This window comes from Scophthalmus maximus, chromosome 3 (assembly GCF_022379125.1).
Source record: "Scophthalmus maximus strain ysfricsl-2021 chromosome 3, ASM2237912v1, whole genome shotgun sequence".
Taxonomy (NCBI): Eukaryota; Metazoa; Chordata; class Actinopteri; order Pleuronectiformes; family Scophthalmidae; genus Scophthalmus; species Scophthalmus maximus.
In genome coordinates, this window is record NC_061517.1 from 12,854,063 (window position 1) to 12,878,714 (window position 24,652).

General features: G+C 43.9%; 2 protein-coding genes across 4 annotated transcripts; one reads left to right on the forward strand and one right to left on the reverse strand.

Annotated features, from left to right (window-relative positions):
• Window positions 1-1,747: 1,747 nt before the first annotated feature.
• Window positions 1,748-15,352, forward strand: LOC118317594 (vasopressin V2 receptor-like). 3 transcript variants are annotated; one of them, XM_047331127.1, is made up of 8 exons: window positions 1,752-1,922; window positions 2,034-2,099; window positions 3,035-3,105; window positions 8,871-9,253; window positions 10,078-10,323; window positions 10,544-10,690; window positions 11,699-12,275; window positions 13,632-15,352. In XM_047331127.1, exons 4-8 carry the CDS (start codon window positions 8,873-8,875, stop codon window positions 13,829-13,831), a joined length of 1,551 nt encoding a protein of 516 aa, XP_047187083.1. In that variant the 5' UTR covers window positions 1,752-1,922; window positions 2,034-2,099; window positions 3,035-3,105; window positions 8,871-8,872; the 3' UTR covers window positions 13,832-15,352. The 3 variants fall into 3 exon arrangements, with proteins under 3 accessions (XP_047187084.1, XP_047187083.1, XP_035502350.2); XM_047331128.1 differs by having other exon boundaries at window positions 1,748-2,099; window positions 12,679-13,772; XM_035646457.2 differs by having other exon boundaries at window positions 1,752-2,099.
• Window positions 15,353-19,702: 4,350 nt separating this feature from the next.
• ssr4 (signal sequence receptor, delta) lies at window positions 19,703-24,072 on the reverse strand. Its single transcript, XM_035646460.2, has 6 exons — window positions 23,881-24,072; window positions 23,562-23,680; window positions 23,378-23,452; window positions 21,576-21,665; window positions 21,396-21,461; window positions 19,703-20,117 (listed from the first exon to the last, which is right to left on the reverse strand). Exons 1-6 carry the CDS (start codon window positions 23,927-23,929, stop codon window positions 20,013-20,015), a joined length of 504 nt encoding a protein of 167 aa, XP_035502353.1. The 5' UTR covers window positions 23,930-24,072; the 3' UTR covers window positions 19,703-20,012.
• Window positions 24,073-24,652: the final 580 nt, after the last annotated feature.

Consider the following 24,652-nt stretch of genomic DNA (forward strand, 5'->3'; position numbering starts at 1 on the left):
TTTGCAGATGAGAGTCCCTCGCAAAGGAAAACAGCTGTCATTTTTATTATTGGCACAATACTAGCAGCTAGAAATAAGTCCCAACATGTGGGAGAAAGTCCAGCAAGAAATCTCTGGGGAGAATAAAGGTTGTCATAGATTGAGATATTTTACGTCTCCGCATTCCTTTTAAGCTTCCGCGCTGCTCTGTGACCTCACATGACATGTACGATATCGTCAACAGATAATAGTAAAAAAGAAGCGGGTTAATGTTTTCCCAAATAACATACGTCATGCAGAGTGCCTTTTTCTCCAAGGTTACGTTTCCACAACCTCACCTCCCTCTTCTCTTGCCCATCGTTCGTCACACCGAGCTGTTAAACCAAACAAAGTGGATTAATTTTCGCCGCTTTACTGCTTTGTGACAAAATGTCCTCCAAGACCAGAGGAGTCAGGATAATCATATTAGAGTGATTCTCAGGGAGCTTACAGCCCCACCTTCCCAGCTGCCTGCAGGACAAAATGGTTCAAGTGATCTGATGGGAACCTGGCGGCGTCACAGGAGGAGGAATCCGCCAGGTTCTCTGACATCACGGGACAGCTCAGTCGCTGCCAGGGATCAACGTGCCCCGTGGGCACAGCACGTTCCTGTGTTGGGGTCTGGGAGTGCTGCGGAGGGGCCACTGAATGGGAATAATATAGCACTTAGATAAAATGCTGGCAAACTACAGCTTCCTTGTTAACCTCAGCCTCCAGGGGAAAGAAAATTAGAGCACGCTGCAATTTACTTGTCAAAATAAATTTGGGTACATCACCACCATTTGCCTGTTTGGTTGGTTGGGTTTTTGTCAGTGCGTTTTCAAACTTTGTGCGTATGTGTGTGTGTGTGTGTGTGTGTGTGTGTGTGTGTGTGTGTGTGCGTGTGTGTGTGTGTGTGTGTGTGTGTGCGTGCATTTATGAATTCACTCATCGTGTCCACCTGTGTGTGTTTGCATGCATGCCAAAAATATATTTCCTGACCATCACGTGTGACTGTGTGTGTGTGTGTGTGTGTGTGTGTGAAAGATCATTGACATTAAACCTGGAAGACAACATGTTGTTTCCTTTTGTTTAATTGTTTTGTTTTTTGCACTAACCTCTGCTCTGTGTGTAGCCAAGGGGCGTGACCTGCAGTCGCTCCTGCTGACTCAGCCAATCGGCATTCCTGGAAAGGTGGAGGTGCACCGGCCCTTGTTCACCGGTAACAAAGGAGATGGAAGGCAAGAGAGTGCTGCACAGAGAGGAAAGCTTTGAATAAAAACACGAGCGACGTGTATCAATGACTTACACAAAGCATAATCATTACTGTGGGGGGAGGGGCTTCTCTGTCTCGCTCCTGCTGACTCCTGTGTCTCTCTCTCTCTATCTCACACACACATGCACCCGAACACACAAACACACAAACACACACACACACACACACACACACAAACACACACACACACACACACACACATTAACTTCAAAACAAGTTTCCACATACATATACACATGCACACACAAAGCCTACACCATGTGCATAAGCAAATCAACAATACTCTCTCTCTCTCTCTCACACACACACACAAACACAAACACACGTAGACACACACATACACACACACACACTTCATAGGTATGTATAACACCCTGCCTTCACTCCTGGCTGCTCGCTCCACCCTCAGCCCTAGAGGACAGGCTGGTTGACCCAGCAGGAGGAGGAGATAGAGGGGGTGGGAGGGGGAGAAGGTGGGAGGTAAGAGCAGGCGAAGCTCAAATTCATTTCAGCCGGTGGTGTTGTGGGCACAGCACGTTGCAGGAGCCTAACGTGACGCACAGGGAGCCGGGACACACACGCATAAACACGCTATCGAATGGATTACCCCCCTGACATGGGCCCTTGAACTCCGACACGCAGAGGAGTGGTACAGAGCACTCACAACCTTTTTTCGGTCACTTTCACACAAAAAAAAGGGGAAAGTACCTTTGATGAAGACTTGTTAATTTCTATTTTTTGATCTGCCTAATTCACCCAGGAGTCAGCTCACATCAGTCAGATGTGAATATTTTTTCTCCTGTCACAGCTGAAGTGGTGAAGTGAGGTAAGTAAGCGCCTTTTATTTACTCTGTGGTCATTGGTTGAGTTGATGACTAATAGCAACATAATACATATTACTTGTAATAACAAGTCTGTAATTATTCTCCTCTCATCACTGGCAACACTTTGCCGCCCGGTGGTCTGCAGAAACTCAAACTTGTTCCACATTGTGTGTATATAGATTTGTTTACTGATCAATCTGGGTCATCTGTCTGTAAATAGAGAAAATCATGGCCACCACTTAATTTCTGTTATGTTTTTTTAACTAGTTCATTTAATCCACATCCATTCTTAATCAGAGATATGTTGTCATTCTAATTAATCACAATTAATTCATTCATTAATCTTATCCTATAACGTTATCATATTGATAATGTAAATATATAATTGGCACAGTGTTGTCATTTTTTTCTTTTTTCTAAAAACAGTGATAGGGACACAAAACAAATCTTTAAAAAATGTAAAAAATAAAGAGGAGGATGCCATTACAGTAAACCTGTTTTGGAACGTGTAACTATGACTGAAGTAAATTAATGTTGGTTAATTATGGATTAGATATATTTGACAAATGTCTGGCCTGAAGGTAAGATTTACAATATATTAACATTTGTGTAATCTAAACAAGTACATGTCAACTTCAGTTGTTTTTTACAAATGATAGACATAACACCTTAGAAGAAGTAAACACACTTTCAGTATGAACTGAAAATGTCTGTTCAACATATGTAGACTGATACATGTTAACATATACAATGTGTCCGGCTCAGACGGACTGACTGGAAATATTTCATGGAAGAGCCGGATGAGTTATTTTTTTCCGTGGATTAATAATAAAAAGAAGAAGCTCAAGGGAGCTGTCAGGTTGTTGCTGTGATCTGCATCTTGCATGTAATGCTAATGGACTGTGTTGGTGACAGCTCTTACTGCTTTGTCCCGTAGTTACCGAGAGAAGAGAGCAAAACACGAGAGACAACGACACGTGAGAAAGCTTACCATGCACTGAGAACAAGGTGAGGGGAGACAGGGGCGGACACTCTATACTCACCTCGGGGGGTTGCTCCTCTTGTATGTGCATGTGTGCGTTTGTGTGTCTGTTTCTTTGGCCATGTGTGTGTGCCCAGCCCGTATTTAAAAAATGAAAAATCAAAGGTCCGCATACGATTAAAACAAAAGGATATTTGCGGCCCCAGGCTGGCTGTGTGTTTATGGTACACACAAGTCTGTCTCTTCAAAACCTACTGATTTATTGCCTGACTTTTAAAAATATTTTCTGTGACAAAACAACTCACTATCCAATACATAAAAGGAATTAAAAAGCAGCCTAAGGGTGAAAAATCACAGAAGTGTTTTTTTCAGTGGGGGTCTGTGTGGGGGTCCGTCACGGCAACTTGTCTCGTCAGTTTCTGCCAATGTAATCGTATTGAAACCATTAAATAATCTCTCCAGGTGGGCAGTTGAATAAACAAATCACTGTTTGGCACAATCATTATTTTGGTGATTGCGAGCACAAAGCTGTTTCTTTCAACCAAAGTAGAATGGTTTTCCATTAATCATAATTCCACTTTTTTTTCCGTATGTGTTTGGCACCATTTATAATATGCTCAGAATGACTTCCTTGATTGTAGCTTCCATCAGGAAAAATCATCATCATCATCATTGCTATTATGTTCATGGTCAATTTTACCTGGTCTCTAACAAGCGATCATTTCATCGGGTCCATTTCATCATATGGCACGGATCTGACTGTATTGATTACGAACCTCCGGGCCGGTTCTGGCCGATGTGGTAACAGCACAGTTTCCATTCTTCAGGAGTTACACTCTGAACTTTCTATCAGTTTTGTGAAGATGAAGAAGAAGAAGAAGAAGAAGGAGGGCCTGTATGTTGTTTTGGGGGGCAGATGCTTATTGGTAGATGCCTGGTTAATGATACATTACCAGGAAAACAGTCAATGGTCCCCTAAACAGGCTTTATCAGTGCTGATAAGGGGACTTGGACCTTCTTCCACACCAGACCCTGTGAGTTCTGTCCACTGGCTGATGAATTGTGGAAATAAACTCCCAGCGATGTTTGTGAATTTGAGTGCTGCGGCACACACAGCTGAAATGTGGGCAAGTAATGACTGTATTAGTGTGTGCAATGAGGTGTGGTCCAGCATGATTAACATTTAATGGGTTGTTTGGGCAAGACAGTAATAGAACAAAGTGTTTACTTTTATTGCTCATGGGGGCTGTGGTGAGGAGAAGTGACACACACGCTGAAAGAGAGGAATAAATCATGGATGCAGAGCTGTGGATCTGATTTTTCAATGAGCACAGCAGGTGGCTCCACAAATTGAAAAGCGTAAATATACAGTACATCAAGGATGATTTGTTAGGGCAGAAAGAGAGCAGTGGATGGATGAATATGAAGACAAAAATAGAGAAAAAAATAACAGGTGAGGGTGAAGGAGGAAATTAGTGTCAGGTTGTTTGAGTGAACACAGGGCCGAGCTAATGAGGACAGAGCGGTCCGGATTAATCAGATTGGCTCAAACCTGGTCAAATGGAACTAATAAAGGGGCTGACATGCACACAAGAACGACAGATTTGCAAACACACTGGTATGGTCTTTTTAACATACACTTTTTTGTTGCCCCGACCAGCGGCACTTACACACCTGAAAACTCACAGTTAAGTCTGTGAGTCCCATTCATGGGGAATTTTCACATTTTTTTCTGATGATAACATATCAGGTGTCAGACCAAATCATACACTAAACCTGGTATGTTTTGAATTTTTGCGGCATGAAAAAAACCCACACATGACACAGTTTGTCAAAGTTAATGAGCCAAACGTGTATGAACACCAAGGGAAGAAGACTTACTCGCCGAAAGATGGGAACGGTTTGAAGCTCTAGAGCACTTTAACTACCGCTTTTTCTTTTGTCTCCTCCCCCCGAGCCACTGTGTAGGCCTGTGTGCGGGAAAAGCAGCATATAGGATGGAGAGGACATGAGGGATGTTGCACAACAGGTTGCCTCTGGAGAGGAAAGCAAGGGAGGGATCGACTCCATCATCAATCAGAGTGAAAGCCCTAAAGTAAAGAGAGGAAGCAGCACACTGCACCAACTACTAAAAGCAGCATCCACAGTCCATCCAGCACGGAGACATGGAATAATTTGTGCTTTACATTAGGTCGATCGGACAGATGGGACTGTTGTGCTGTGCTTGTTTTATTAAGGAGAGAGCAAAAGAAAGACAGGGTATACAAGGGGAAAACATTACACTGCAGTCAGCACAGTTCTGCCGACAACATTGACCTCCTCGACGTGCCCTCAGTTTGAGGAATTTCCTCCGAGGACGGGAAACGTCGGTGCCAGAATTTTTTTGAGCTACCCGTGGGTCTCCTGTAGTTGATCCTTTGAGCAATTGAAAGATAATCCACATTGATTTCTTGGACGCGTGCACCATGCAAATGAGACGCGGGCATATATGGAGGAAATACCGCGTGTCCTTCAGATGGTGAGGGAGACAGAAGAGTGAGGGATGGCAAGAACAATAAATCTGTTCAGGTGCGTTTGCCTCACACACTTTCTCATATAGTATGAGCAGATAAGTCTTGACAGCATTAAATAAGCCTCTCCCTGCCAGTTATTAATCCTTTTGTTGAATTAATGAATACAATTTGGGGACATTAGCTTAGCATTACTGTAATACTGTGAATTAAAGTCATTATGCTTTATCTGCAGGGAGGAATTCTTGAAGGGAGATTCCACATCAGAAATGAGTCATGTGGGCAAATATACATAATGAGATTATAAGGAAGGTATAAAGGACTGCAGCGGCACAAAGAATCCTCTCATGAATTATGCTGTAATTACAGAGAGGGGCACAGGGCTCCTCATGTCCCAACCAAGAGAGGCCAGGATATTCCTTGATGGTAAAAGAACCCGTTGTCTAAATCCCTAATTTAAAAAAAGAAAGAAAAACATGAAAAAAGAAAAAAATCTTGAAAAAACAGATAATGAGAAAGAATTTCATGCGCTTTGATCCAAAGGACCATTGGACAGGGCCGCCAGGGTAGACTTCTACAAACTCACTAAACCAATGCAGATTTAGAGGAGTACAAGTCATAAAGGTCTGATTAGGTTCATCCATGTACGGCAGCGCTGTGGGCTCCTGGTGCGGCAGCGGGGACTCACTCGGAACAAAGCCAGTGTTTTTCTGTCCTCAGAGAAACGGTTCTGCTCAGATTCTCCCCCTTTCACTCGAGGCTATACCTTCACGCTTTGGCGCGGAGGTCCAGCTGCCTTGGCTTGTCATGCATTCATCTGAATGCATTCCTCTGGCAAAGCCAGCATGCATCGCCTGACAATGTGTTCAGCTGTGTTATCTCACGCGCCCAGCGGCGAGCACGCTATTACGAGCAAATTGACCATTAGGTCTGGGCAGAGTAGTAAGAACAACTTTGTAATGTCTTGTTAGTCACACTCAATTGCACAATACCGTCACTTTGGTTTTCCTCCTATTTTTAGACATGGAAAATGTCCAAACAGCCTTTTGGTGTGACTTGTGTACCTGAGCACTCCTTGGACATTAGTCAAAATAAGACATTGATACGGTGTCAGTCGACACACTCTGTGAAACCTGACTGAACAAAGGCCTCTGTAGAGCTATATTTAGACAACTCCTTCCCTCTTATCTTATCTTCCTTTTTATTCATTTACCTTTTTGGCGTTTTTTTCTTTTCCTGCCCTTTTTCCATACTTTCGTCTCCGCTCTTCTTTCACCTTTGCCCATATATTTTCTCCCAGACTTTCTTCCACGTGCAGTTTATTTGACCAAGGCTGCCCACAGCATCCCTTGACTCTGCTTCTCAAATTGTCATCTCGTTCATATCAACTTTCTGTTCTTTTTGAACCATTTATTTATATGCAAGAAAAATAAACACGACATTTATTGAGCTCAACAGCGAGTGGGAGTGGGAGAAAGGAAAAGAATAGAAAGGAATGCCTGGATGCATGAGAGAAAGATGGAGAAGAAGGGGGGAACAAAAACAGGGGGAAACAGGAATGTATGGGGGTAAGCATGGGATGAGAGCAATTATGAGCGGTGCGGAGGTGAAGGAATAAGAGTTGTGGGATAGAGAGCGAAAGCTGTCAAATCAACCTTGAGAAAATATGGCAAGGAAAATAAACCAGGCTGGATTTGTATCAAACACAACTGGAAGCTCGGAGAGACGGACAAACAGGCTCGCTGAAGGCTTAATAGAAAATTGATGACAGCACCAAAAACATAACAACATTCACATTGCTGTTTGATTTTAAGTGTGTAACAACCGTTGAACCACAAGGCAGGGGATTTTATTTTCGACTTGATTCGACCAGTTTCCCAGTAAAGAAAACTCTCTGTTTGATTCACGAGTGCTCTGCGTTGTGGTTTAACAGTTGTTACTGTACAAACTGCCCACCATATGGCAGCTGATCTCAAGGCAGGGCGACTTATTGTGGATAATCATACTGACCACTGAGAGCGTTGAAAGCAGTCTTCCACTCGTCCCCCTCCCTCGTTCTCCCCAGACGGTGGACATTTCTGAGATCTAACTCAGAAAGTCCAAAACGCCGAAGAGATAAGACCAGGGACCAGGGACCAGCCTGCCTGTTTTTGATGGTGATGCTGTTGAGTCCACGATGGGTGGAGCGATTTGTCTTATTTGCCCACAAAAAGAGCAATTTGTTCCTGTAGGTGAAGAGGAAGGACAAATATTTCCAGATTGCAAGGAGGCTGATGTGTATTTGTCAATTGCCTCCCTGTCAGAGGCAGATAGGGAGCACAGACGCCCTCTGTGGGGAGAGGCACCATGGAGGCAGTGAGTCTATGGCGCAAGACTTCCTGATGATCATGGGAACAGCAAACCGGTGGACCACATGGCAGAGGGCTCGAGAGTTCAACTCTCAAGAAAACTGGGAAACTCGTCGATACACAGGAAGTCAAATCACACAAAGGGATGAGGCAGAAGCAAGGCCAAAAAAAGTTAGGGTACCAGGAAGTAAAGACACTACGAATAATCGCTGTTACGTTAGTCGTGGGGGAAACTGTGACAAAAATTGCACAGAGGGAAGGGAGCACAGAGACTGGGGGAGACAATGAGATGACACAGGGGAGACAATGAGATACTGGAGCAAAACATGAGGTTGCGACAGACAATCACAGCGTTGGGAAAACACACCGGCAGGAAAGTGATGTCTGAAACGAGAGGGAGAGTCAGCGACACCACAATAAGACAGGAAATTCTGCCGGTAAAGGAAGTAAATGAAAACATGACCTCGGAGACACAGCGCAGCTTTCATTACTTTCAGTCAACTTTGATGGACTTGCGTAACAGAGGATATATATAATATTCGATGTGAAAATAGAACAGATGCCCTGAAAACAACAAAATCCTGTGGTTAATCCTCTGCGTCAACACGCATGTTAAAAAGGCCCGAGTGTTTGGTTTGTATTGTCAGCGCAACAGTGATCAACTACAAAATCTCTCAGCTGACCCATCTGAGGGCAAATGGAGGAAATGTAATAAAGGGGTCAGATCAGATGCTGATTTTGTGATAATTCAGAACAATTAGATTGCTTGTTGATCAAATCTGCACTCGGGAAAATGTGAACACAGCCTGTCTTATGATCCTGTACCTGTTTGAATCATGCTGACTGTTTTTGCGCAGGGCATCCTGTTAACAAACCACACACAAAAAAGGATATTGGGTTTCACACGTTAACACTTGAACATTTGTCTTTCAGGAATGGAAAGCATCAGTGTGGAAACAGACTGGGATGGGTTAGCTCTCTCCTCTCTCACCACAGGAAGGAACAACTTCTCTTCCTCGTCCCTGTTCGTCTCTGAAGTGACCTCGGTCAACACTTCTCACAGCGGGGGATCCTTCTTTGGGATCTTCCCCGAGAATGGTTCCACCACCACGCCTCACACCCTGCCCCAACCCAGGACCAGGGACCTGGGCCTGGCCAGGGCAGAGATCGCAGTGCTCGGGATGGTACTGGCTTTTACCACCCTGGGGAACAGCTTTGTGCTGTGGGTGCTGATGAGGAGGAGGAAGCACAACGCGCCCATGCACGTGTTCATGGTCAACCTGTGCGTGGCGGACCTGGTGGTGGCCCTCTTTCAGGTCAGTTCACAAGTCGCTAGTGGAACAAAAAAGAATAGCTACACAGAAGTGGCCAGTGAGCACCATTCATCATGTCTGTTCATTTGTGTCTGTTTACTGAATGACTAGCCCCACTAAAAGACAAGAAAACTCATGTGTGTGACAAATAAAGAAAAACGGAAAATCAAGACTGGTATTAATCTGTATTTTTCTTATTGTCAGCAAATAAGATAAATACTCAATACTTTCTGATTTGTTCCTACTGAGGAACACAATCTTTAACAAAAATCAACATATGGTTACAGACATATTGTTTCATGAGTTAAAGGGCCTTGGCAAGTCATAAAACAGCTGGGAAGTGTAATTTTATAAAATTTCATTTAAGTGCATTTAGAAGTATTTTCAGTGGGTTAAAACAAATTTGGTGCTGTTGTTAGTATTTATGGCATCAGGATGATACATTTATTTTTATTTTTATTTCCTATATTTTTGTTTTCGTGCCATGCGCACAAAGTGAATAAACTGTTGCTGTACAACTCAGTCTGATGTATGATTGAATCAAAATGAACTACGGTGTCCATGTTTATGGTAATTAAGTGACCCCGTGCAACAGCATGGCTCATTTATGTGTCATTGGACAATAGTGGAGGTTCATGGCACAGATTGTACTAAAATCAGGTGACACGTTTGAGAAGGACAAATGAAATGTTGGCTTCAAAATTTTTGTTAAAAATCCCCAAGAACGTTTCTTTTCTACATTTTTCTACATTTGAAAATGCTCCACTATGTTAAGACTCAGGACATGAATAACTGTTTCTTTCCTTTTAAAATAAATCTGTGTTCAGGTTCTTCCTCAGCTGATATGGGATATCACCGAGAGGTTTCAGGGGCCCGACTTGCTGTGCCGATCCATCAAGTACTTGCAGATTGTCGGCATGTTTGCTTCCTCTTATATGATAGTTGCCATGACAGTAGACCGGCACCACGCCATCTGCTGCCCGTTGCAGGCCTACCGTGGGGGAGCAATGTCCCGCTGGAACACCCCTGTCATGGTGGCCTGGGCCCTGGCACTAATCCTCAGCATACCGCAGGTAGGGAGGGGTTAACATATGTCTGCTCACATACGCACAAACATGTTGAAATGGGAAATGAGAGCTCAGCGGGCATTCACACCCTGATTTCTACAGTAGAATTCAAGATGTTGGTCTGTTTTTAGCCCGGCAAGGTCACTGCAGTTCAACGAATGGAAGAGGATTTTGACGCGGTGTCTGTGGGTGTGCTGAACACCCTCCTTTTGTCCCCATCTGTCAGGTGTTCATCTTCTCTCGCTCAGAGGTGGCTCCCGGAGAGTTCGAGTGCTGGGGACACTTTGCTGAGCCGTGGGGACTGAAGGCCTACGTCACCTGGATGACCGTGGCTGTCTTCGTCCTGCCCGCCCTCATCATCACCGTCTGTCAGGTAATACTGGTCGCAGTGGGCTGCACTCTCAATCTCTGCATCATCCACAAAAGACCATTGACTAGGATTACATACAAGAAGGCAACATTATACAATAATGAAACGCGTGGCATGAATGAAATGCTGTTCTGTTTTCATGGAGGGTGAATTTGGCAGGCATTGTTCGATAACCCCTAGGGGACTGCGGTTGGTGTTATGTAGCATCCCATTGCGCACACGCATTCTGGGCTGCCTCCCATCAGCCCTGCTGGTCTATTTAGGGAAAGATATTTCCAGGGTCCAGCTATTTCCCCTAATTAACACAGCACTTCGAGGACCACTGCTGAGACGGGTGCTCAAAAAATCTGCCCACTCAGAACCTGCTGCCAGAAAGTGGAATGTACCAGATCTCTGCCAAACATAGAATCCATGACCCTTTTTTTCTTCATCAGATTTCAAATGGAGACTTTTTCCGTTTTTCAGAAGCATGATGTAGAATCTACAGAAGGAAATAATTTAGGGAGCGTGTCCTTCACTTGAATATACTGGATGGAGTTGTGGATTGGAGTGTGCCATTTAATCAAAGCTGTTTTCAAAAGTCAAAGGTGGCCAAAGAGCAATGGTTGGCAGTAAGAATGAATTCAATGAAAAGAAAAAAGGAAAAACAGCAACAAGTATGAATCATCTATTATTGCTTGATTCAAAATTATTGTTTTTGTTGCTTAGGAGACTGCTAAGAATTATTTTTGCTTTAATATACTTTTATGGCAACTTAGTAAAGCAGAGTGGTTGAATATTAATGTTTAATAATGTTGTGGCTAAATGTCTGACTGGTTTATGGCAACACACTCTCTTTCGTATCAAATTTCCTGTCACTGTTACAAAAAAAAAGGAAAGATTGTCTGCAAAAGCAAAGACAGGCATCTGAATCTGGCACACGCCAGTCATGAAACCCAATCCTCTGGCCCTAAATGTCTAGTTTGACTCATATTAAACTGTGTTATTCATGATAATGATCTTGTCCTCCAGATAAGAATCTTCAGAGAGATTCACAATAACATCTACCTGAAGTCCGAGAGGATGGTGGTGGCTGAGATGAAGAAGAGTGAAATCCTCTTCCGTTTCCAAAGCCTGAAGAAGGTGGATGAGCGGGCCAGGGAGAGGGGAAGACGGGCGTCCGGAGGTGGGGGCAAGGAAGGGAGAGGAGCACAGCCCCTCAAGGGAATAACGAATAACAGCCCTCACAATAACAAACACAACAGCCAAGCGGGAGAGTGTTACGATTATGTACCATCCGCTATTCAGTACAACAGCTGCCCCGATGAACATGTGACAACAACAACATCACCGACGCAGCAGCAAACAATGAGCAGCTCCGATTGCCAGGAGTCGTACACGTCTTACGAGCTGACCGCAGGCTCACCCCGCTGCTCCCTCGACTATGTCCCCCCTCAACCTCCGGCCACTCCACCTCCGAGCATCACGAAGGCCATGTCCAAGACAGTGAGGATGACCCTGGTCATCGTGTTGGTCTACACTATCTGCTGGTCGCCATTCTTCATCGTCCAGATGTGGGCAGCTTGGGACCCCAACCCTCCAGACCAGGGTCAGTCACAAACATGCTTATACTGCTTAACCGTGTTACTAGCCTGATTCCAAACAGCTTTGGTCCATCATTCTAACATCCCTGATGCTTGTAATTCACCCGGAAAAAAACGCATAACGGACATCTGTGTTATAACAAGTGTTTTTCTCAGGTGTAGCACAGTTTATTCGCTCTAAATATGCAAATCTTGCCTGTTTTGCCAGGCAAGCTGCCAAAAACAAACACTGAACAACTGGGTCTGGTACATACTGTGACAACAACCCCTGACCAATGCTGTTGTTCATTTTAGTACGTTAAAATACAATGTCACTCAATATTCCAAGGACAGTCACCTGCTCAGATGAGGGCACATTAAATTACTTTTTTATTTATTAATTATTTTTTTTATCCTTTATTTTAACAGAAAGGTCCCATTGAGCTACATCATCTCTTTTCCATGGACAAGATGGCACCAAATGAAATAAAACGTTTCATACAGAGATGCAAACAAAGACAGATGACATTAACACATAATAATAAAAAAAACAAGGTCAAAAACAACGTTTGTTTCAAGAGACATCTCTGGACTCTGATCATGAGATGAAGCACTTGCCAGGCAGGCGTAGCCTTTAATTCATGGCTGACAGTAAGGACAGTGTGGGTGTCCTCTGATCTGAAGCTAAAGACAAACACCCAAGGTTGCCAACCTGTTTATATCTCCTGCTGATTTTGCAACGTGACCAGATGTGAACATTTCGTCAGCAGTGATCCGTGCCAGCAGCTTCCACACATAGTCAAACTCACAAGCAGACACACCCGCACATGCATAAACAAGTATACATAGGAATGAACAATCTTACACACACACACACACACACACACACACACACACACACACACACACACGCACACACACGCATACACAGACAGAGAGAGAGAGATGATTATCCTCACCTTTGTATTCCGAACAGCAGTTTGTCCTTTTCTCTTTTCCTCAATTGGCCTCAGTGAAATATTCATGATTCAGTTATTAGATAGAAGATTTATTATTAGTTCCAAAGAATGAAAAAAGAGAAAACATTACAGAAAAGGGAGGTAAGTAGGGTTTTGTCCCTCTGAGATATTTGCGGTCCTGTTGCCATTGTCAAAGGAAATAAAATGAAAAACAATAATACTGAATAGTTTATAACCAGACTGAATATTTATGTTTGTTTCAGAAGAGAGAAGAGAACAATGTGGTGTGTAATGTTTTTGGTCCGCGGCTGGAAGAATGTTCCCCTAAAGCTCATAAACTGTGAATGTTTTTATGTGCATATACCTGTCCCTGCAATTGAATGTGCTTATGCACTTGTCATTTCGTGTGTGTGTCCACTGCAGGAGTGGCCTTCACTATCCTGATGCTGCTGGCCAGTCTGAACTCGTGCACCAACCCGTGGATCTACACAGCCTTTTCCAGCAGTGTCTCCAGAGAGCTGCAGAACCTGCTGCACTGTTGGTCACGCCGCGGCCGCCGCGGCTCGCTGCCCGACGACTCCACCACGACACACACCTCCACCACCAAGGACAGCCTGTACTGACAGACACTGATGAGACAGCAACATGACATGTTTGAAAAGACACGCATGGGTGGGCAGGTGCTCGTGGCAAGGACGCGCTGCTCCTCACAACTCCGCCGCCACCAACGGCACCGCCGCCCGACTACAGAGAGCGCTGACCTCCACCAGATGTTTCCAACAACAAAGGACAGCTGTACTGGCAACAGGACCGCTGTCTGTAATCACCTGCCCTCACCGCCCCACAGCAGTAAAGAAGGGTGTCATTGAAGGTGTCAACACCATTTTATGGGGGCACTGTGGAATATACAGTGGAAGTCAGTGACAGCATGTGCAATACAAAAGGGCCTTGAGAGAAAAGACGTTTTTCTGCTCTCTTGCCCTGCTCAGACAGAGCAGAGCGGCAGGAATGCAAAGGGTGGATCACTGCATTAATGGCCTTATGGCACGCCTAATGTACACAGCAGAAGGCAAAGCTGTGGGTGTAGAGAAAACAAAGCAGTGGGCAAAAGGAGAGGGAGAGAGGGAGTGGGAGACACACAGACAGAGAGGAAGACTGCTGTTGGACTGAGAACAGACGGGGATGACCTGCAGGAGTGGTCCTGAGAAAGCTGAAGTTGAATAATGCAACTACTGTAATAATGTGAACAAACTTCGTTATATCAAAGAGAGTGGATTAGAGATGGATGCTTGAGGCTGAATTCCTTTTCGGTCAGGAGGAATCAGGTTGCAAAGAACAATAGTGATCTGTGAGCAAGATGGATGGAGATTCACTCGCGAGGACAGTGGCACAGAGTCAAGACACCCCCAACCACCCTCACAGGGGAACTGGAGTACCGTGGATTAATGCAGAAACACAGACACACAACACAGAAGTTGAGGGTTGGACCCTGGACAATTCAGGTTTCTGGGACACAATTATGTGATTGTATTTCGTACATACACAGCACATGAGGTATAAAAATATTACCTTCCTGTCCTGATCTCCTGAAAGTACATGAACATTACGGAGGAGGCGCAGGAAGGAAAACCAACATCAAACATTCAGCAGCATTCCAGTGACGAACAATGTAAAGTATATTTATTGAAAATGCAAGGCACATTAGATGATATCACATTTTGTGTAAGATAAATGTCGAATGTAAATCATACAATTGTAATGGTCCGATGTGTGTCATAGAAAAAAAAGGAGATGTCAAACCAAAGTTGTTTCTAAGAAAAATTGCTGTACTGTAGAATATTTTCAGGTCTTAATAGTCGAGCTATGACAAAGCTTCATCAGATTAGAAACCATTGCACATCATGTAGGCTGCATGTCAGTTCAAGAAAAACTCCACATCAGCAGTGAAAATACTCCCAGTCAAAGCCAAGTGCCTGTAATGTCAGCAGACATTTTTTTTAGCGGGGCCTACCTCGTCGGATTAATCTTATTCTTAGACAGAATTACCACCAGAGCAGGGATCACTGGGTATGTCATATTTCACCATGAGCCATGTGTTCCACTATCTTTTTATTTATTGTTGCATAAAGAAAAATATACACACATTTCAGTTTCTGTTGCTGCCTTATGTTCATGTATATATTTTTTTTTATTATGGCCCTAAACTGCATGGCGGATATAATAGTAATATCATCACATAGAGGTAGGATTATTTAAGATACTGCACATAAAGTAGATGTTATAACGTTCTGTGTATTAACTGAGATTAGTCCATTTCAGATTAGATCTTCCTGAAAATAATGATGTGGGGGGTTTTATCTCATTCTGAGTCAGCTGAGCAAATAGTTTTTTCATGAGGGAGCAGTGTTACGTGAGCCTGCAGACAATACTGTCTGCGGACAATACTGGGATGCTTTCAAGGTGTCTCAGGAGTAGTTGTCTGGGTCAAAGGAGAGGCCTCACCTTTTCCTCTGTGCGGCCCGGGTGTTTGGGCTTTCGGCACGCCACTGTGCATTTGTTCCCCAGACACAAGCCTCCGCTTTGATTCTCCGCCAAATGGAGGGCTACAGCAACAGCGTCCCTTTTCTCAGTTTGTTATATCAGGAAATAGATGAACTTCTCCCAAACCCTGGGGGTGTTCATGAATTCTCATCTTCCTGTCAGGAAGTTGAGAGGTCAGAGGATGATTCTTCTCCGCTGAAAAGGAGCAGACTTCAGATCCATCCAGCCTTTCAGCTTCATGGGAGAGGCCCGACACACTTTGCTGTGCAGTACACGGCCTGTACATCCATTAGTGAGCATTACAACGGCTAAATAATGAATGTGTTCGATATGGAGGAAAGTTCTGGCACAAACACTCCTTAATATCCACTAAAATTAGACCAATCGTTGCCGAGAATTCCCCTGCGACTCTTGTGGGATGAGGATAGAAGTCCTGACACTAGTTATTATCACTCGAACCACCATCACCCTCCCCACCTGTCAGAGCATATGATGTATGGTCTACAGCGTAGGTCACTGTTTTTTGTAATCCAGCTGTGCATGTGCTCCCGTCTGTGTGGGTGTGTCTATGCTGAATGTCCTGATGCTCTTGGTTTCCTTACTGTGGCAAGGTTGATGTCTAAACTCAAGGTCAGGTCTTCATTACATTGCGGCAGCGCTTCCTGCCAGCTCCAGTGGCCCAACATGGGGTATATGAGAAACAAATGACCCAGCTTTATGACTGTCACAAGGGCAGGAAAATAGGTGAACTTCCCGCTTGAAATCAATTTAGGGTCAGCCAAAGAGTACATCTAATGGCTGTGAAGAATGACGGAGCCCCCCAGCCTTGACCAAAGTCAGTATAAATCAGACCTGGAGCCAGGAGCTTTACTACACTAAGCAATGTGTCTGCATTGCTTAACTCACGACCCCTCCACAGATCTGAGGACTGCCGGGGCTGCTGCTAAGCTCATTCCAAGACATATCTGACCCTCACCAACTTACACAACCAGTTCCAGCGTCTATGTTAGCAGTGAGCACGGGGGCATCGTACTTTATTACCAGAGGAAGATAAGCCTCATCATGCCTTTTCAACGCACAAAATGAATTTTCTTTGTTTGACTTTTCTCAGGCATCTGCATCATTGGCTTTTTCACTCAACTGCAGCTGTTTTCAGGGAGATTGTTTCAGGGAGATTCCAAATATAGGTGCACTTCTATTTTTATTGGCTGCATTTATGATTCTACACAAAATCTTACCTCGGTATTGACTGTTGTAAAAGGCTTATTTCTCTGAGAGCCAGGCAATCAAGGGTTTGCTTTTATCACTTTCACCGACCTTGTTTTCATTACTTAAAGCATGGTTGAATTTACACCTCAACCTTCTTCTCTTCATGTTGACAGCGTCTGATAAAGCCCATTTTATGGGGGCTCATTCGACATGCTTTCACAGGATTTATATACAAAGAAAGCAGTTGTTGTGATGTGTCTGCTGCTGTTTAACCTTCAGTATGTTATGGGTCATGGTCAGTCATGAGAAGTGCACGAAAATGAAAAGAAGCTCTGTTACAATGGTTGACCTTTTAGGGTGAAATGTGAAGGGGATGTCTTACATGATGGGAGGAAAAGACAAAAGACATTAACAAAAAAAAGAGGAAAAAGAAAAAAGGGTGTTTTCCCAATGCATGACTGGTGCTTGACTGGCAAGTGCATTGACGGGCTCAGTGGATGAGAGGATGTCCAAAGAGGACAGGAAGAGGGAGATAAGCGCGGGCATTGGTTTATTCACTCCAAACACATGCCGGCTGCTGTGGTTGAACCAGCTCTACATATAACATGCCCCACTGTACATACACATCCATGAAATAACCAGAACAATAACTGTTATCATAGTGTAACTGAGGGGAAGTCAGCGTCCGCGCCGTCTGATTTTCTGATTACCGAGGTAGCTCACAGTTTGTTGACCTTGTTCTGCTTCACCAAAAAGTGTAAAGAACGAGTAGTAAATGAAAAGATCTTCATGGCGGAGAAAGAAAGTGTGACTTCATGTGAGAATCATTTGTGCGACGCCAGTTTCCACATTGCTGAATCTCACTAAGCCCATCCAAGTCTGCCCCCAGAGTTGGTGTTTTACACACCTCTGTCAAAGCAGCTTTTCTCTGCTTCACAGGCCGGCATTGCACGCTTGCACGCGTATGCACACACACACACACACCACACACCACACACCACACACACACACACACACAGATCACTCTACAGTAACTCATATGTCTCTGTAAAATGTTTTATGTAACAGTAATAATAAGCATATCATAAAGTACCAAAGTTACAATTGGTGCTTTGCTTCGGTGAATTTATATTAATACCCCTTGTGCTGTGTAATAATTATATAGAAATAAATGTGATTCAGATTTGTTTGTTTGCATGACCTTGAAGATTATTGCCTAAATCCTCAGATAAATAATTCACTGCTGTAAGAATAAATTGTGACTTCCTCTGGGTGCATTCGTTCTGCAACAACAACAATCTCAAAGATTTTCCATCCGACATCCGCAGTGATGTGTGGGTTGTAGTAACGCACTCTGAACTCCATCACAAAGAGTAGGAAGTCTTGTTTCTGCATCGACTCCGTGGGTCTCTTTGACTTTTTGTTTGTTCGTTCCACTTAAATCACCCCACCCAGCCATCCTGCTCTTGCCTCTTCTTGAGGACAAAATCTAAGATGAACTTACACCACAAGTGTGTGTGTGTGTGTGTGTGTGTGTGTGTGTGTGTGTGTGTGTGCTGACAAAGCTGTACACCACTGCACCGTGGTGTACACGGTGCAGTGTTTATGCACGTGGATCAAATTACTCATAACCAGAGTTTACATTATTCTCATGGGACTCGGTGAGAAGTGGCAGTTGTGCTGTGGATGAAAGAGGAGCACTCTCTTTTCTCCACAGTGTGTGCAAACACGGGTTTGGGCCAGATATAGAAATTAAGTTAAAATCTCTCAAGCAAACTAGAGGCATGTGGTTGCTGTAAGTAACGATAAATGTGATAAACTCGAGTGAAGTGGACATATAATAGAACACTGGCTCAAGTGAATTATGGAATATGTGCTGCGTTACATTAGCAACAGCTGATACTGAACTTGTAAAAATCACATGCAATCTGTCCATGGGGCTGATTGCTGGCTTCACACATGCTCCAGTAAGCTTTAAAAAAGCAGCACAGAGCTGCCACAGTGTGTTCAACTGGTGGCACTGCACCACAGCAAATCAGAAAGAGAACGAGCAACTCTCCTGACAGCTTTTTTTGCCAATGACGTTTACTGTGTATCTGTGTTGCTGCGTTTGAACACTTTACCTCTCTGACTATCTTGAAAGGTCAGCGGGTCACTCTTCTCCCCTGCAGACCCCTACACTGGACATGTGTTCCAATGTGATTGGTTTGGTTTGTCTGTTTGTTTCGTAGTTAGCAGGATTATTCAAAAAGTTATGGACAGATCTGCATGAAAATGTTATCAGATTTAACAATAAATCTTGTTGGAACTGGTCATCGGTTCATCTAGATCGAGGTCAAGGAACTGGTTGATCCATTTAGACTTTACCAATATACCACTGGCCACTATAAATAGAAAAGAAAATTGAGGCAGATAGGTGTTGCTATGGAATCAGATACCATCTTCGTGTCTGTCCTGGTGAAAAAGGAATTTATAGAAGAGGCAGCCTGTTCCTAGGCAATTACATGATCTTCCACATTACACTGGAGGAAAAACAAGCCATTTATTAATTTTACTGGAAGAGAAGTACCCACTCGGCCTGTTCAAGCAGGCCCAGTGTAGGGCCACTACTGACGTTTCAAATGCAAAGAGCGCTTGGCCTTTCTCCGTTGATGTTCAGCACATCTGTGTCCCACTCTGTCCGATGCATCCAAACTATTTGGTCTGAACGTTACAACAACTTTCAAACAAGACTGGACACAGCACGCAATCCAATTTGGTTTTATTTATTCATGTGGTCCAGGTTTATTTGTCTGTTTTTATACCAAAAAGAAAGAAAATTACAAAAAACCATCCATATCGACAGGACAAACTCCTGAAAAAACTGTAAAGTCGTAAGACAGACGGCATACAGACACAGTCTGAATAAAAAACAACACAAAGACCGCTACTCTTACTCCTTGTCCCAAGGCAGGTCAAGTGGCAAAATCCTGTTGGCTCGGCCGGAACGCTGGATGGTGAATCATCGATCCACCAAAATTCAGTCTTTAACCACTCAAGTGACTGCGGGTCTGTTTATGCTTGGATGGTGCTCTTGGCACTGAAAGCCAGGTAATAGAAGAGGATACCTATGAGGGCAGCCACCACCTCAGTAGACACCCATGGGCCGTTCCAAGCACCCTGTAGTGAGAGGATAACAACAGATGATGAGCACTGGTGAAGAGTGAAAAGATGACAACCAACCATTCACTCCGGTTTCACCTGGCTTCAGGAGTGAAAGCTACACAGTGATTACGCAGAGTGGACCTCACATCACAAAGTATGCAATGGCTCCATAAATGTGTTCTTTTTAATTTAACGATTGTAGCTGTGAAGCAGAGCCTGGCCCTCATCACTATAAAGTTCTCACGGCTGCTGTTATAATGCTCCTGGTAGCTCCAGGGCCTATGGCTACAACCACACTATTGTGTTTTTAAAGCACATCACTCTTGCTACATTGACACCTGCCATCCAAATAACTCCGGAGTTTCCGAGCACCTTAAAAACAGATATGTTTGGGAACAATGCCCTGTTTTAGTAGAGGTTCGGAAATGATGACGCAGTCACCCGAATTCGCTTCCCGTTAATCCCTTATCGGGACGTTGTAAACATTTACTTTGAGCACTAAGTTCCCACTCGCCATCGGTCCAAGAGAAGAAATCCCTGCTGTTACTTTTCCCCAATGTTCTTTCTCGTTCGTGGCATTTTGATTACTAGTAAACAACTGCAGAGAAGACAATCTGCTTCCTGTTTACACCGGTTCGCACATGCTCAGTGTATGTAAATGGTTATGGTATTTACGTTTTCAGGTCTGATAGTGTAGACAGAGATTAATACTGACCTACAGCTAAAACGCTCGTCTGGTCGGAGATCGTTTACGTTTTAAAATGCCATTTTAAAACGAAAACGTAGTATGATGGATGAAGCCTATGTCCCTATTTACACCTCCAGCAGATATTGAGCAACATTAGTATTCACTTGGGTAACATGTTTGGGGCCACATGGTCATTAAAAGTCCAATAGTCAATCTCTTTTAGCTCTGTTTTGGTCTCCACCAACTCCCAACACTAGACTCTTAGGCTGCTTCACGCTCGGCAGTGTTCACCAGCTAGTCACCCAGTTCGCTGTTCGGTGATGGGTAGAGTGTGTGTGTATGGTTTCGCGTCAGTCCTACAGATGAAAGCTGTAGGACTGACGCAAAACAGTAAAGTTGCGGGCTGGATTAACAAGTTAGCAGATAGATAAAGCTCTATAGAGCCATGGGGAGAAGTGCCGCGTCAGGTGATTATTCTTTGTCAGTTCCTTACTTCCAAGAAACACCTTTCACACACAGGTCGCCATGTGATTCAATGTTGATATAAAAATACCAATTTTATGTTGCTTTAATTGAAGAGTTATTTATCCATTATTGTGACTCACCCTGTGGTCAATATTGACAGAGAAGAGTGGCTGGATGGCATTAACGTCTTCATTGTTTCTCTGGGCCTGGAACAGAGGATTTGTTTCACCCATATAGTTCACATTAAAAAGCCATTGCAAAACAAGCCAAGCTCACTGGCAACAAATAATGAGCTAATCAACTCTACGTGCAACACTAACCTTGCGCAGGGAACTGTAGGACTCCTCATCAAAGAATTTAACCTGATATGTTCCAGAGCTGGCCTGTTTGTGAGGAAGGCTCCAGGACACCTGAGGAAAAGAACACATGTTGATGCTGAATTTTTCTTTTTTATGCATGTCTAAAATCAAAGACTAAATTCTTAAAGAATGTGCTGTGAATTTAAGGGCTGATGAGGAAAGAATTAATTCTCAAAAGGAACAAATTTGTACGAACTGTTGCCCGACCAGAAAAGGCAATTAAAGCATTTATAGCTGATAGCCAGACTTGAAGGCAAGCAGAAACCCCTGCTATCACACTGATGAATTGTTCAAATAGGACGGGCGATGCTGGAAAGAGTTGGACTTTCCACTCAAATGCAGAGAGAAGTCCAAATCCTGCCAACTTTCTCACTTGCACACACCTGGCCAGTGTTGGGATTGGCAGACTGTCAATTCTGGAACACTATTAGTCATTAGTTGAAAATAACCTTCATTTAAATATTTGTTTTTTTTGATAAGCTCTAGGTTTTAAGAGATTGTTCACTTATGGGGGGATAAAACACTTTGAGTCTCCAGTAAAACTAACCAACTAACCAGACATCTTATTTAACTCAACTTTATTTCTATGGCAATTTTCTTCACGGAGCAATGAAGCTCCAAAACATAATGACAAAATTTTGGATAGCAACATAAAAAAAAAAAGTGAACATTTGATAAAAAGATATTAAAATACAGGAAAAATCTAACTGCAGACTGTAGCTTGTGTACTGAAGCATTTCTGTCTGTTCATGTGGTGTTTTGAGAAAGCACATGAGGTTTGACACTGAAGTTTGGGTTCCTCCACAAATGTGTTTCAAAGCTTCAAAGTCACTTTTACCTGCTAAACCTCAATCTAGAATCCCGGAGACCTCAGGCTGTGATCTGGCTCTTAAGGGGTGGTGCTTTTGGAAAATGTTATTTGAAGCAAGACCAGATAAAGTCCTGATTTCAATTAATAGGAATTTTAAAAACAATTCCAATATTTAAGGGGTAGCTAATGAGGAGAGGTCAAGACAGTGGTGATGAAATTGCATGACTTTGAATTGGTTATAATCCTCACTGCTGCCTACCTGGGACCAGCTAGGCTACGAACTTTAGCTCAACCACGAGCAAATGGAGTTACAGTAGTCCAGGAAGCTGAGGTCAGACTCAAACCTTAGCCTTTATAGTGAAAGGTTCAACATAGACAGACTGCCAAGATTATTGTGTATTGTATAGATAGTCAAACTGGGGGGGAAAGGCAATCTCCCATTTTCTTTCATTCTACTCAAAGAAATAGTTGGACATGACACTGATAAGCATCAGAATAAGTCCAGTCGTGTTCTGTTCCAGCACTTACACCCTCCTTATTGGAACATGTATTATAATTATTTCCTTATTTGTCTTTGATGTATAAAGTATTGATTGTGACTCAAAGAAATAGTTGGACATGACACTGATAAGCATCAGAATAAGTCCAGTGGTGTTCTGTTTCAGCACTTACACCCTCCTTATTGGAACATGTATTATAATTATTTCCTTATTTGTCTTTGATGTATAAAGTATTGATTGTGACTCAAAGAAATAGTTGGACATGACACTGATAAGCATCAGAATAAGTCCAGTCGTGTTCTGTTTCAGCACTTACACCCTCCTTATTGGAACATGTATTATAATTATTTCCTTATTTGTCTTTGATGTATAAAGTATTGATTGTGACTGAGGGCAGTTTGACTGCTGGTGTCGGCAGATGTTACCGGCAGAGCACGAGGACACGACCATACCTGGTACTTCCCAACATCCTGGCCTCTGGTCACAGGGAACTGTCTTCCGTTGACATCAGCATACAGGGTGACACTCTGGAGAGGACAGACATGATCACCAGTGAGTCACCCGAAGATCGACCTCATCGACTCTATCATCAAAGTGTTTTTTTTCTGTTCACTGGGCTGGAGGTGTCGCAGTCACCTGTGCTCCGTTGGCGCAGGCCAGGCTGAGCTCAACGATGAAGACGGACTCGGAGGAGATGACGGCGTCGGAGGTGGTGTAGGCCGACGGGGTGATCACCGGGTCAGTGCAGCTCTCTCCTGTCACCACAGAGGAGCAGAGCGGAGGTTAGAGGCTTCAGCCCTGGACACCAACACCACACACGTTTGACCCAAACCGATTATTGTTCCGCCTAATTCACAAGACGCACGGGAGTGCTTTGGTTCACTAGCTGCTAGCTAAGCCCGGTTAGCGTCGCGAGCGTCATTAGCGTGTCTTGCAGCGGTGAACTCTGACATACCCGAGCAGGCGACCACCAGCAGGGCGAGGAAGGCGGTGATCCGGATCATCGTGGTGTCTGAGCGGCTGTCTGAGAGGTTTCGTCGTCGTCGTCGTCGTCGTCGAGCTCCGGCTGCTGGAAGACACCGCTGCTCTCACACTCGCCGGGGAGAAGAAGTCCACCTCAGCTCAGCGCCGACGGTCCACTGCGGCTGCGCAGGAGTGACGTGGACCGTAGCGCCGCGAAGCATTCTGGGAGAGTACTCAGTCGACACGTCATCAGTGTAAAACTACAGTCCTGCTTCTAAATCCTTTAAGCTTGTAGCCATGGCGTAGACCGTTACAAGGCAGTTATTGTATGTATTTATATATATACACTCACCGGCCACTTTATTAGGTACACCGGGCTAGTAAAATGTTGGACCCCCTTTTGCCTTCAAACTGCCTTAATTCTTCGTTGCATACTTTCAACAAGGTGTTGGAAACATTCCTCAGAGATTTTGGTCCATATTGACATGATAGCATCACGCAGTTGCTGCAGATTTGTCGGCTGCGCATCTATGATGCGAATCTCCCGTTCCACCACATCCCAAAGGTGCTCTGTTGGATTGAGATCTGGTGACTGTGGAGGCCATTGGAGTACAGTGAACTCATTGTCATGCTCAAGAAACCAGTTTGAGATGATATGAGCTTTGTGACATGGTGCATTATCCTGCTGGAAGTAGCCGTCAGACGATGGGTACACTATCGTCATGAATGGATGGATATGGTCAGCAACAATACTCAGGTAGGCT

Coding starts and splice junctions, on each gene's coding strand:
- LOC118317594 (XM_035646457.2), top strand. CDS start 8,873: ATGGAAAGCATCAGTGTGGAAACAGACTGGGATGGGTTAGCTCTCTCC. Junction 10,691..11,698: donor TCATCATCACCGTCTGTCAG/GTAATACTGGTC, acceptor CTTGTCCTCCAG/ATAAGAATCTTCAGAGAGAT. Junction 12,276..13,631: donor CCCCAACCCTCCAGACCAGG/GTCAGTCACAAA, acceptor TGTCCACTGCAG/GAGTGGCCTTCACTATCCTG.
- ssr4 (XM_035646460.2), bottom strand. CDS start 23,929: ATGATCCGGATCACCGCCTTCCTCGCCCTGCTGGTGGTCGCCTGCTCG. Junction 23,453..23,561: donor CCTGCGCCAACGGAGCACAG/GTGACTGCGACA, acceptor TGTCCTCTCCAG/AGTGTCACCCTGTATGCTGA. Junction 20,118..21,395: donor CTGTCAATATTGACCACAGG/GTGAGTCACAAT, acceptor CTCTCACTACAG/GGTGCTTGGAACGGCCCATG.